The sequence below is a fragment of the Abrus precatorius genome, unplaced genomic scaffold (assembly GCF_003935025.1).
Source record: "Abrus precatorius isolate BTA unplaced genomic scaffold, Abrus_2018 Scaffold7, whole genome shotgun sequence".
NCBI classification, from domain to species: domain Eukaryota; kingdom Viridiplantae; phylum Streptophyta; class Magnoliopsida; order Fabales; family Fabaceae; genus Abrus; species Abrus precatorius.
Window position 1 is genome coordinate 7550502 of NW_020874417.1, and position 9707 is coordinate 7560208.

A 9707-nucleotide genomic window follows, 5' to 3' on the forward strand; every position below is an offset into this window, starting at 1 on the left:
AATGACCAGTATAATTTTGAAAATATTAATTCTAGTTACTTGGTTGAAAAGTTATTAACAGTATGTATGATTAACATTTTTCTTTATCTTTTAACAAAAACGTGATTAATGGCATATAAGATTAACATATATTTTTTTTCATTTGAATAGATCCTCCTTTATAATTCTTTCAAATAGAAAAGTTCACCCGTATCGTTAAAACATCCCCAACAGTTGAGGGTTATGAATTATAAAGAGTATTGAGAAAGAAAATAAAAGCAACGATAAAAATCAAAGCATAATTTCACTTTCTGTGGTACATATATATACTATAATTGAAACCAAGAGCTACAATTGGCTTCCCAACGCACGAACTGGTTTCAGACCATTGTGCATAATCAATATATATGTCCTTCCTTACTACCATTATTAAGGGGATCCCGAAAATTACTTTGTAAGATGCATAACTAACATTAGAGACGCACAAGCTAGTGACCACTCTGGAAATTACAGCATATTTTTGTACCAATAAACACCTTTGCCCTTAGACCCTTCATCGGGCTCAACATAAATACACTCCTTTGCCTCTCTCCACATTGCCTTATAAATAGGAGTCCCATCGAATTGATAGTAATCTCCCAAAATGGGTTTTATGGCCTTAGTAGCCTCCATTGCGTGATAATGAGGCATTGTGGAAAACAAGTGATGTGCCACATGTGTGTCGGTAATGTTATGAAAAACCTTGTTCAAAATTCCATAATCTCTATCCACAGTGGCCAAAGCCCCGCTAAGCCATTCCCACTCAGAGGAATCATAGTGAGGCAACGAAGGGTGAGTGTGTTGCAAATACGTGATTAACACCAAAAACCCATTAACCACAAGCAGTGGCACCCCATAAACGCAAACAACCCAAGCAAGGCCTTCTACCACCACAAGACGATAAAGCCCATAAAACATCGCTAGAACCCCAATATTGGACACATAAATTTGAAGCCTTTCACGATCCGAATAAATGGGTCCATACGGGTCATAGTGGCATGCAAATCTATCATAAGACCTTCCTGAAACGTTGAAAGCCAAGTAAAGGGGCCAGCCAAGAAGTAAAGTAACACCAACTGTGAGAACTCTTCCTAGTGGGTTATTAAGGTACTTAGAGTACCAACGCAAGCTAGACCTTGTCTTTGGCACAAAAACTTCATCACGATCAAGAGAACCCGTATTTGAATGATGGCGACGATGGCTATATTTCCATGAAAAATAAGGGACAAGTAAAAACGAATGAAGAACAAGGCCAACTAAGTCATCAAGCAATTGGTAATCACTGAAAGCATGGTGGCCACACTCATGTGCAATGACCCAAACACCCGTTAGTACTGAACCCTGAGTAGCCCAATAAAGGGGCCAAGCCAAAAGTGAAAGGTTATGAGGAAGGGTGGAAAAGTAATTAAGTGCAACATAGGCGAGGCATGAGGCTATGGTAAGGTCAATGAAGACATAGGAGAATGACCGAATCAGTGAACGCTGAAAACAGTGTGGTGGAATTGCCTTCTTCACCTTGCTAAGACTGAACGGTGGTTTGGCATGTGGCACCCGCTTCATAGGATCATCCTTTGATTTTCTTTGCTTTGGAGGACTTGAGGCTCGGCCACCAGCTCCCATCTTCACAATCTGTTCATCAAACACTACATTTTGTTCATTATCATATAATAGTTACATAAATATCAAGCATTGACAAGGAAAACTTGTTCAAATTTTGAACCTAATCTACACATTGACTAATTTGAAAACCTTCTGTAATGGACAACAAACCTTGCAATTAGCATCTACCTTCTAAGCTCATAGATTCCTATAAACTGTAAATCGTTCTATATATACAGGCAACTGGCCCACTTACCGCATTTGCACGTAAAGAAAAACGTGCATCACTTTTAAATCATTTTCATAATTAACAATATAAGTATTCCAGGCCCACTTTTTCTTTATCCTTGCTTTTAAAACTATAGAATTAAAATATAAATTTAATTCCTACCATTTATACTTATTTACAAATTATATATATATATATATATATATTCTTTAGTTTTCATGTGAGCGTTTATTATATTTTGATCTTGATGAGTTTAATAACATTTTTTCTGACTCATATCTAAGAGTATACAAGAATAATTTATATATAATAATTTTTTTATTAAAAATTACAAGATATAATCAGATACTTTAACACAATTTATATGAAAATATCGATGATCAAAATGTGATAAAAAAAATTTTATATGAACTAAAATATAGTTTTTTTAAGCACAAAAACTTCTTTGTAAATGAGAGTAATTGTAGGGATCAAATATAAATTTTAATAAAAAAATATATTAATTAAGTTTTATATAATAAAATATTTTTATACTAATATTTAAATCATACCTTTGATTATAAAAAATTAAAAAAATACTAATGTAGGCGTTAAAGATATTAGTTCCATATAATTTCTAAAGCATCTCAACATAATTTTTAATAAAAAAATTATTATTCTCTGATCTTTTTAATAAGACATTCTATAAGATTTGAATAGTAATTTTTATAATTTACTTTATAGTTTCTGTAAAATGCGTATTATCTTTTTCTTATTTGTGTTAGTGAAACCAAAATTAAAATTAATTATAATATTTTAAAATAAATTAAGTAATTTGGTTTATTTGATTTAGTTAATGTTATGGTGTAAAAAGAAATACATATTAACTCTTTAATTATTGTCTTAACAAGACCCTAAAATTTATTATAATAAATGAAGAAAACTTATAAGTTATTTACTATTTTTGCTGAACTTTTCTATACCCATGTTTTGCACTCCTTTCATATTTATTTTATGTTTCTTGTCTCTTTCTCAACTTTGATATTCTCCCTCCCCTAATTTAATCTTTTCAATTCAAGCTTGGTTTGAAACGCTAGTTACTTTGATTTTGTCCACAAAAATGCTCCAATAACGTGTCGTTGCTTGTTAAGTGTATCTATGAAAGATGGTAAGCAGTCAACGTAAATAAATACTTAAGTAGCTTGAAAAATGTAAACCAAACAAACTACATAGTAGAATAGAGTAGACACCCAAATTTAAACAAATATAAGCTGTGAAAAATTAAAACAACTGTTTAGGAAATTAGTTTAAAGTCTACTTCAGGAAATTTTATAATTTACATGGATAATTAGATATGCAAAAAGCATGAATCTATTTTAACTATCCCCGTAGTTAATTTTATTTAGTTTGGGTATATATGTCCAAGAGTATCTAATATTTCTCAATAGATTATTTATTTAAAAAAAAAATCGTTAACCTTGATTGTTACTGTAGAAAATTTTGTAGTATATAGAAATTAATTATCAAGACAAATATGACAAATTGATATAAAAGATAAGTATTTATTAATTTATGACTAATTTAATATTAATAATAATATATACATATTACAAATTCCTACATCACATTTGCACCACAATCTTAGTAAAATAAACATTTTAAATATTTCAATATGAACTACGATATTTTGCATGTCAACTGTAAAATAAGTCAAAGAAAGTGAGAGATAAAAAAATAATAAAAGAGAGAAAAATGAAAAGAAAAAAAAAGATATTGTGATTAAAAAAGAGAAAGAAAATATAAAAGTACTTCATCTTTATCTCCCTTAAAACACTAGCCCGTTGCTTGATAAGATGTAGATATGATGAAAGCGACGACACAGAAGAAAGCGTAACGGCATCACGATTCCCGTGATTCCCATCACAAGACAACATTTACGACAAATAATCAAAAGGAAAAAGACGTTTGTATCCGGGGGAGTGCACAGTCCTCCCATTTATTTTGGGAAGTAAGCTTTACTTGAAAGTTAAGCTTTTTCATAAGCAGAAGTTGAATGATTGAAAACCATTGATTTAATTTCATGGTAAATCAATGGCCAAGATTTGTTGCTGAAAAAAATAAGCATTCGGTACAGTACCATTATCATACCCAGAATATAAAGGGTAAAAGTGTAAAATTGAATAGGAAGAATACTCTGTAGACTAAAACCCTATAGCAAGTAACAGAGAGGAAGGCACGGCCTAAACATTTTGGCAAACATGACAATGAAGACAGAGTAATAGTAAATTATTGAAAATACAGGATAAGAGCAAGGTTGGTTAGTGAACAAATTTAAAGAACACACAGGTATGAAACAAATTTAAACATGTTGCTTCCTCTACTAAGGGGTTTACGAGCACCTCATGTATAGTCTCTGGTTTATGCCTTTCCATTGGCACCAGGAGAGAAGATAAAACTAGTTGGAAAAAATATAAAAAATGCTACTTTCTATTTTGTTTATTTGAAAAATCGATATAGAATCTTTTTTTTCAAATGTTATTTTTTACCTCGATTATTTCCTCGAGAACTAAGGTAAGAAGTAGCATTTTTTAAAAAAAATCGTTAGCAGTGATAAATTTTAAAATTTATTGTCTTTAACATGTAAACTTTATTTTATCATAGTTTTTAAATTATATAATTTTTCAAGATTTATATAAATTATATGTCCATTTCATATAATTTTTCAAAAGGATAACATGTGCCCAATGCATTAAAGTATTCAACAGTGAACACATTATTTGCAACCTAACCAAGCTCAAGCATTTTTCACCCAGATAGACGAGATCATTAGCTTTCAATTTTGAGCATTACCATTAAGTAGTAAAAAAGTTATGGTAAAATTGGAGGCTACAAAATCATAAAAGGGTCTAGTAGTAACATCCGGTCAAAATTGCAAAGACACCTGGGTGCCAGTACAGAAATGCTAAGTATGAAGCTACAAAAGGAAACTGCAAAACTTATGTCAACCAACACTGGTATCAAATGCACAAATAAATCATTCAATTTTTTAGGAAAAAAAATTTCTTCCGGGTATAAGAAATGAAGGAACTTGATCCAATTATATAGAAGTCCTCAATGTCTCAGCTTCACATCCATTTCTACAGGAAAGACTTTGCCTCGATGGTTGAAGATCATGAAGTCCACGTTGGCAGGTAAAGAAACAATCCTGCATCCAAGGTAACAAACCCGGGTGATTGGGATCCAAGTAATTCCATAACAATTCATATCATCAGACACAAGTAGAATCAGACTGGTTACTAGATCAGGAAGTTCTATACTTAAGTATGAACGAAGTCCAACCAAGTATAGCAATTACAAAGTTTTGGAAAGAGAAAATTCCTTTGACAAAGGACAAATACATTAATGATAGATATTTGAACACTTTTTGCACACTACTCTTTACACCCTTTCCAATATGAAATCAAACACCACTTACATCACTCATTTTTAATATCTCGCATCAATGGTAATGACAAAAGTTCCAATAACAACAAAACACCTGTAATGGTGTCCTGAAAAGGGTCTGTAAAGTATCACCTGGTACATTATAAGGTAGCATGTTTTTACACAAACATAATTATATTAGACATCAAGCCATATTTTAATAGAGGGTGCATCTAACACTTATCCTATTCAGTAAATTGTTATATCAGTCAACGAAATAAAATAATTTATGTGGAGGGGGAGAGCTGAACCACTGAAATCAAGCTTTCTGGTAATATTTATGTCATGCTGAGGAACAGTCAGAATTTCCTTTTCATTTTTCTTTTGAGAAATAATGCCAAATTAAGCATATTTGTCAAATCCAGTTGCCTAGAATCTAATATACAAAATTATGAATGAAGAATCTAACAGAAGTAGCTTCATGGTACTATGACAAATTAATGAATTAATGGACCTTCACCAATACATATGGATGATAATTTGCGTTATATTTGAAATAAAGTTATTTAGAGGAGAGGAAAGGAAATGGAGAAGTGGGGATGGAAAAGGGAGTTACTTCCCTTTGTTTTGCTGTTTAAGTAAGCAAAGGAGATCAACTATGATAAGATACCAAAAAGAAAGTACACTTTCATTGAAGGAAAACAGATAAAATCCTTCTCCACTTCTGGTAACAAGCAGTTATTAGTCCCAGGAAGGGGATTGCACATGCATAAAGAAGAAAACTTGGAGAAAATAGAACAGGAATGTATAGACATTGGAAATGAGGAACACATTCCACTTCCTTCCCCTCACTAAAAATTTTCCAAACAGGCATTCTTTTCCTTTCCCTTTTCTTCCTCCTCCATACCTCCCATTCATAAATATTGTTAGTTATCTAGTTCATCCACTGCTGCTTGAATATCCAATCTAAATCATGAACTGTGTATGAAACCATGGGTTCTCTAGGTATATATCATGCAGGAAGAATCACAATAAAAAGTTTAATAAATTAATCATGGTGTCAATAAATTATTCATCTAGTTTGAGACGAAGGGAGCAAAATTAAATAAGTAATAAATGAGATGCAGAAAAAAATTCAATGAAGTAATCCCATGTACTGGACATGAGATTTTACATTATCATTAGCCCTAACAGAATGAATATTTGCTAGCTCACTCTTACATCTTGCCTTGAAGTATTTGTCTATCTGTTTCCGAACTCCTAAAAAGCAAGGTAGGTAAAGATGATTTTGAATATTTTCGGCTTTTACCTTCCCACCGAAAATGCATGGTGAAAGTAAACCTTTTGCCAGTCCTGTCATCCTCACCTACTTTATTTCCATTTCAGTGGAGCTTCACTTCTCACTCTTAAGTACACCTGTATCTGTTAGATATCTCATTAGGGTTTGAAATCAGTTAGTAACTTTAGTCTGTCAGCTGGACTGTCAATTAGTGGGTTAGAAATGTAAGTAAAAGGGGGAAAAGGGTATAACTAGAAGAAGGTGGAGGGGGTCTTTGGTTTCAGAGTGGAATTGTGAGGAAGATCCCAAGTCTCTCAAATACTTGGACAACTCCGTATTCAAATTTTTTTTTTTCATCTTTATTCTCGTCTCTTAAATACAGGTCAAGTGAAAGCGTTTTCTATCAACAAAATTTCTATTTCTTTTTTATATTCTAATCCAATTCCATCAGTATGCTTTGTGCCTAAGGGAAGGTAGGACCTAATACAACAGAACTGGTTCAAGGTAGACCAGTTTTTAAAGGAAAAGACAGACAAAATAAGAGCAACTTACATCAGGTATGATATAATACATTCTGGGCATTATCCCATAAGTAATTCTTCTGAATCCTGCAATGAGTTTTGCACTATAAAATCACATATCACAGTTCATTCAAATAATAATCTACCCCTGAACCATAAAACTCTCTCTTCCAATATTAATCTTCTAAAATCAAATCTCCTCAAAAGTCATTCTCCCCCCCAAATATCCAACAAGGCTAACAACAAGCACGTCTAGTTTATGCAACGTTGTCAAAATTGCAAATTGGAGCATTGAATCACACAATTCAACACTTTTTCCACCCTTTTGCAAGTTGCGCATTGCATTGGCGCAGTTTCCCTGCTGAAACAGCTTGGCGAATTGTGCTGAAGCAGCTTGTATCGTTGCGTCAAAGCTCTGAATCATTGGGTCAGCGCACCTCCAAACGCTTCAAACCCACATTCGAAGCGGGTAGGGTTGCAGAACCAACATTTAAAAAACCCTAATTTTTTCTGTCTTTTCAAAACCAACTACTCCCAAATTGTTTACACATTTCTACCTTTTTCCCACCAAACATTCTCCTCTGAAAACACGATTGTGTTCGTCGGTTGTGGTTCGCGCCTCTCCTGTTCTTCTGTGTTGCATTTTGCTTCATCCTTCTTTTTTTCTACCTCTCTGTTTTTCCCTTTGTCAGTGTTGCATTCCTCTATTGCTCTGCATGTGGTGTTCTCCTTCTTTCTGTTGTGTGCTCAATCACTGAGTCTCTTTCCTGTTGCTTGTACTTTGTTTTTTACTCCACGATGATGGCAACGAGTGGTAACAACAGTACTGTTGCCAGTGTTAATGAGGCTGGTTCGAATGTTACTGGTGGCAGTGTTTTTTGCTTTATTATGTTTTGTAAAATGTATGTGACTTTATAACTTCTGAGTTGTTAAAGACCTTATGAATCTTTAGTTGACGTTTAATTAACTATTTGGAGTAATTTTAGGGTTGTTTTTTATATATATGTTCTTTTTTTATTGATATAGATATGTATTTAAATATAATTTTGATTTTTAGTTGACTCTTGCGAGTCGTGTTACAATCCACCGATCCTACGATCCGAGACCCTTCTTCCGCTCCAACCTTGAAACTCAATTTTGATAACCTTGAGTTCATAGCTATGTCAAGTATATACTATATGCAAAAGACCAACCCAGTGTGAGGCAACTAAAGCATAACTTTCTTGGAACAAGCAACTATTTGAGAATTAGTTAGCTGAATTCATATTAACTTCCCTTTACAACCTAAATTTCCAAACCTTCTCTATTCCCATTCTTCTACCATTTCAGCCTTATCAGCCAAGCAATGGAACTTGATCAAGTCAAGGTATACTACCGCCAAACATAAAAAGGGAAGGAGAAGAGAGACTAAACTCCTTTCTTATTTGGATGTTCATTTTTCTACAAAAATCTTTCAAATTAAGAGAACTGAAAAATTACATTATAGAGGATTTTGGAGGAATTCTGAAATTCTCTTACTCCTTCTCTTCACGTTTTAATAACTTCCAAATAAGGGCAAATTTAAAAAAAAAAAAACTTCTCCCCCTTAAAAGTGCATTTAGATACGCTACTTAGGTTAGTGTTTATTCAATAAATTCTTTTTAAATATTAACTTATGTCATCAATTTAATCATGAAACTTATTAGGATAAGCTGAAAACAACTTATTTTGATAAAATATACCAAAAAACTTGTTAAAATAAGATAAAAATAATTTATGAAAGTCATAAGCTATTTCTATAATCTCCTTCAAACATGCCCTGAATCAAACTCACAATCAAAGCTGAAATCACTAGGTAGCCTTCCAAAGTCAAGGAAGAATATTAGCTTTCATTGGACACAGATGATATCCAGTCGCTAGTTCTTCAAAATTAAAATGACCTTTTACTAACATTACTTCCAGTAAGGTGACAAAAGCAAATAAACCAAAAGCATAAGGTATGTTTGATTAAAACAGTTTTTAAAAAGGAAATCAAACATGTTCATAATTTCCCGTTCACAAGATCAAACTTCCAAATAGAGAAACAAGGAGCAGTAGTTTACCTGTTCTCTTCAGAATCAGGGTGGATGGAAAACAACTTGCCAGGCACAGTCAGCGCAGCCCACATGCAAAACAATAATCCAATAGACACCTCAATTACCACCTGCAATTACCAAAATCTAAGATTTCCAAAAGTTCCAATAAATAATCACCAACACAAATCAACGCTCACATTCAAAGGAAACCCTGAAAATTCTTCCTGTGTGATCTTCAACAAAGCCTTATCTGCAACCAAACCAAGTTTTTTTTTTTTAATTCTCAACAAAGTTGAAATAAATAAGTATGAATTCTAGAGAGGGATGCATACATTGGATGGTAAAATATGCGGCGTGAAATAGAATGAGAAGGCCGAGGAATCCAACGACAAAACCTAAACCCATTGTTTTTCTGTGCGATCAACGTTGGTGATGATGATTGACGGAAACAACTACAGAAAGGTCGGAGATTTCGCCGATGAGTACAACAGGCACGGTCGCACTCACTCAGCTGCAAATTGCAAAAATAAATCTTCTTTCCTTCTTTCTTTCAGTTATTTCACCTGAATAATTACTTGTTCAACTTTTTATATTTCGATTTTCTA

General features: G+C 33.0%; 2 protein-coding genes across 2 annotated transcripts; both read right to left on the minus strand.

Moving 5' to 3' along the window:
* Positions 1-486: 486 nt before the first annotated feature.
* LOC113872359 (delta(12)-fatty-acid desaturase FAD2-like) lies at positions 487-1644 on the minus strand. The gene has a single exon (XM_027509859.1). The coding sequence runs from the start codon at positions 1636-1638 to the stop codon at positions 487-489; it is 1152 nt and encodes a 383-aa protein (XP_027365660.1). The 5' UTR covers positions 1639-1644.
* Positions 1645-4661: 3017 nt separating this feature from the next.
* LOC113873339 (membrane magnesium transporter-like) lies at positions 4662-9507 on the minus strand. The gene is made up of 5 exons (XM_027511418.1): positions 9435-9507; positions 9300-9352; positions 9130-9230; positions 4894-5030; positions 4662-4838 (listed from the first exon to the last, which is right to left on the minus strand). Exons 1-4 carry the CDS (start codon positions 9505-9507, stop codon positions 4937-4939), a joined length of 321 nt encoding a protein of 106 aa, XP_027367219.1. The 3' UTR covers positions 4662-4838; positions 4894-4936.
* Between the last annotated feature and the right edge of the window lie 200 nt (positions 9508-9707).

What these genes read in the sequence shown, in the direction of transcription:
- LOC113872359 (XM_027509859.1), bottom strand. Translation starts at nt 1,638, where the DNA reads ATGGGAGCTGGTGGCCGAGCCTCAAGTCCTCCAAAGCAAAGAAAATCA.
- LOC113873339 (XM_027511418.1), bottom strand. Translation starts at nt 9,507, where the DNA reads ATGGGTTTAGGTTTTGTCGTTGGATTCCTCGGCCTTCTCATTCTATTT. An exon ending in CGCATATTTTACCATCCAAT is followed by an intron (nt 9,353 to 9,434) that starts GTATGCATCCCT and finishes GTTTGGTTGCAG; the next exon opens with ATAAGGCTTTGTTGAAGATC. An exon ending in CCTGATTCTGAAGAGAACAG is followed by an intron (nt 5,031 to 9,129) that starts GTAAACTACTGC and finishes CCTTGGATGCAG; the next exon opens with GATTGTTTCTTTACCTGCCA.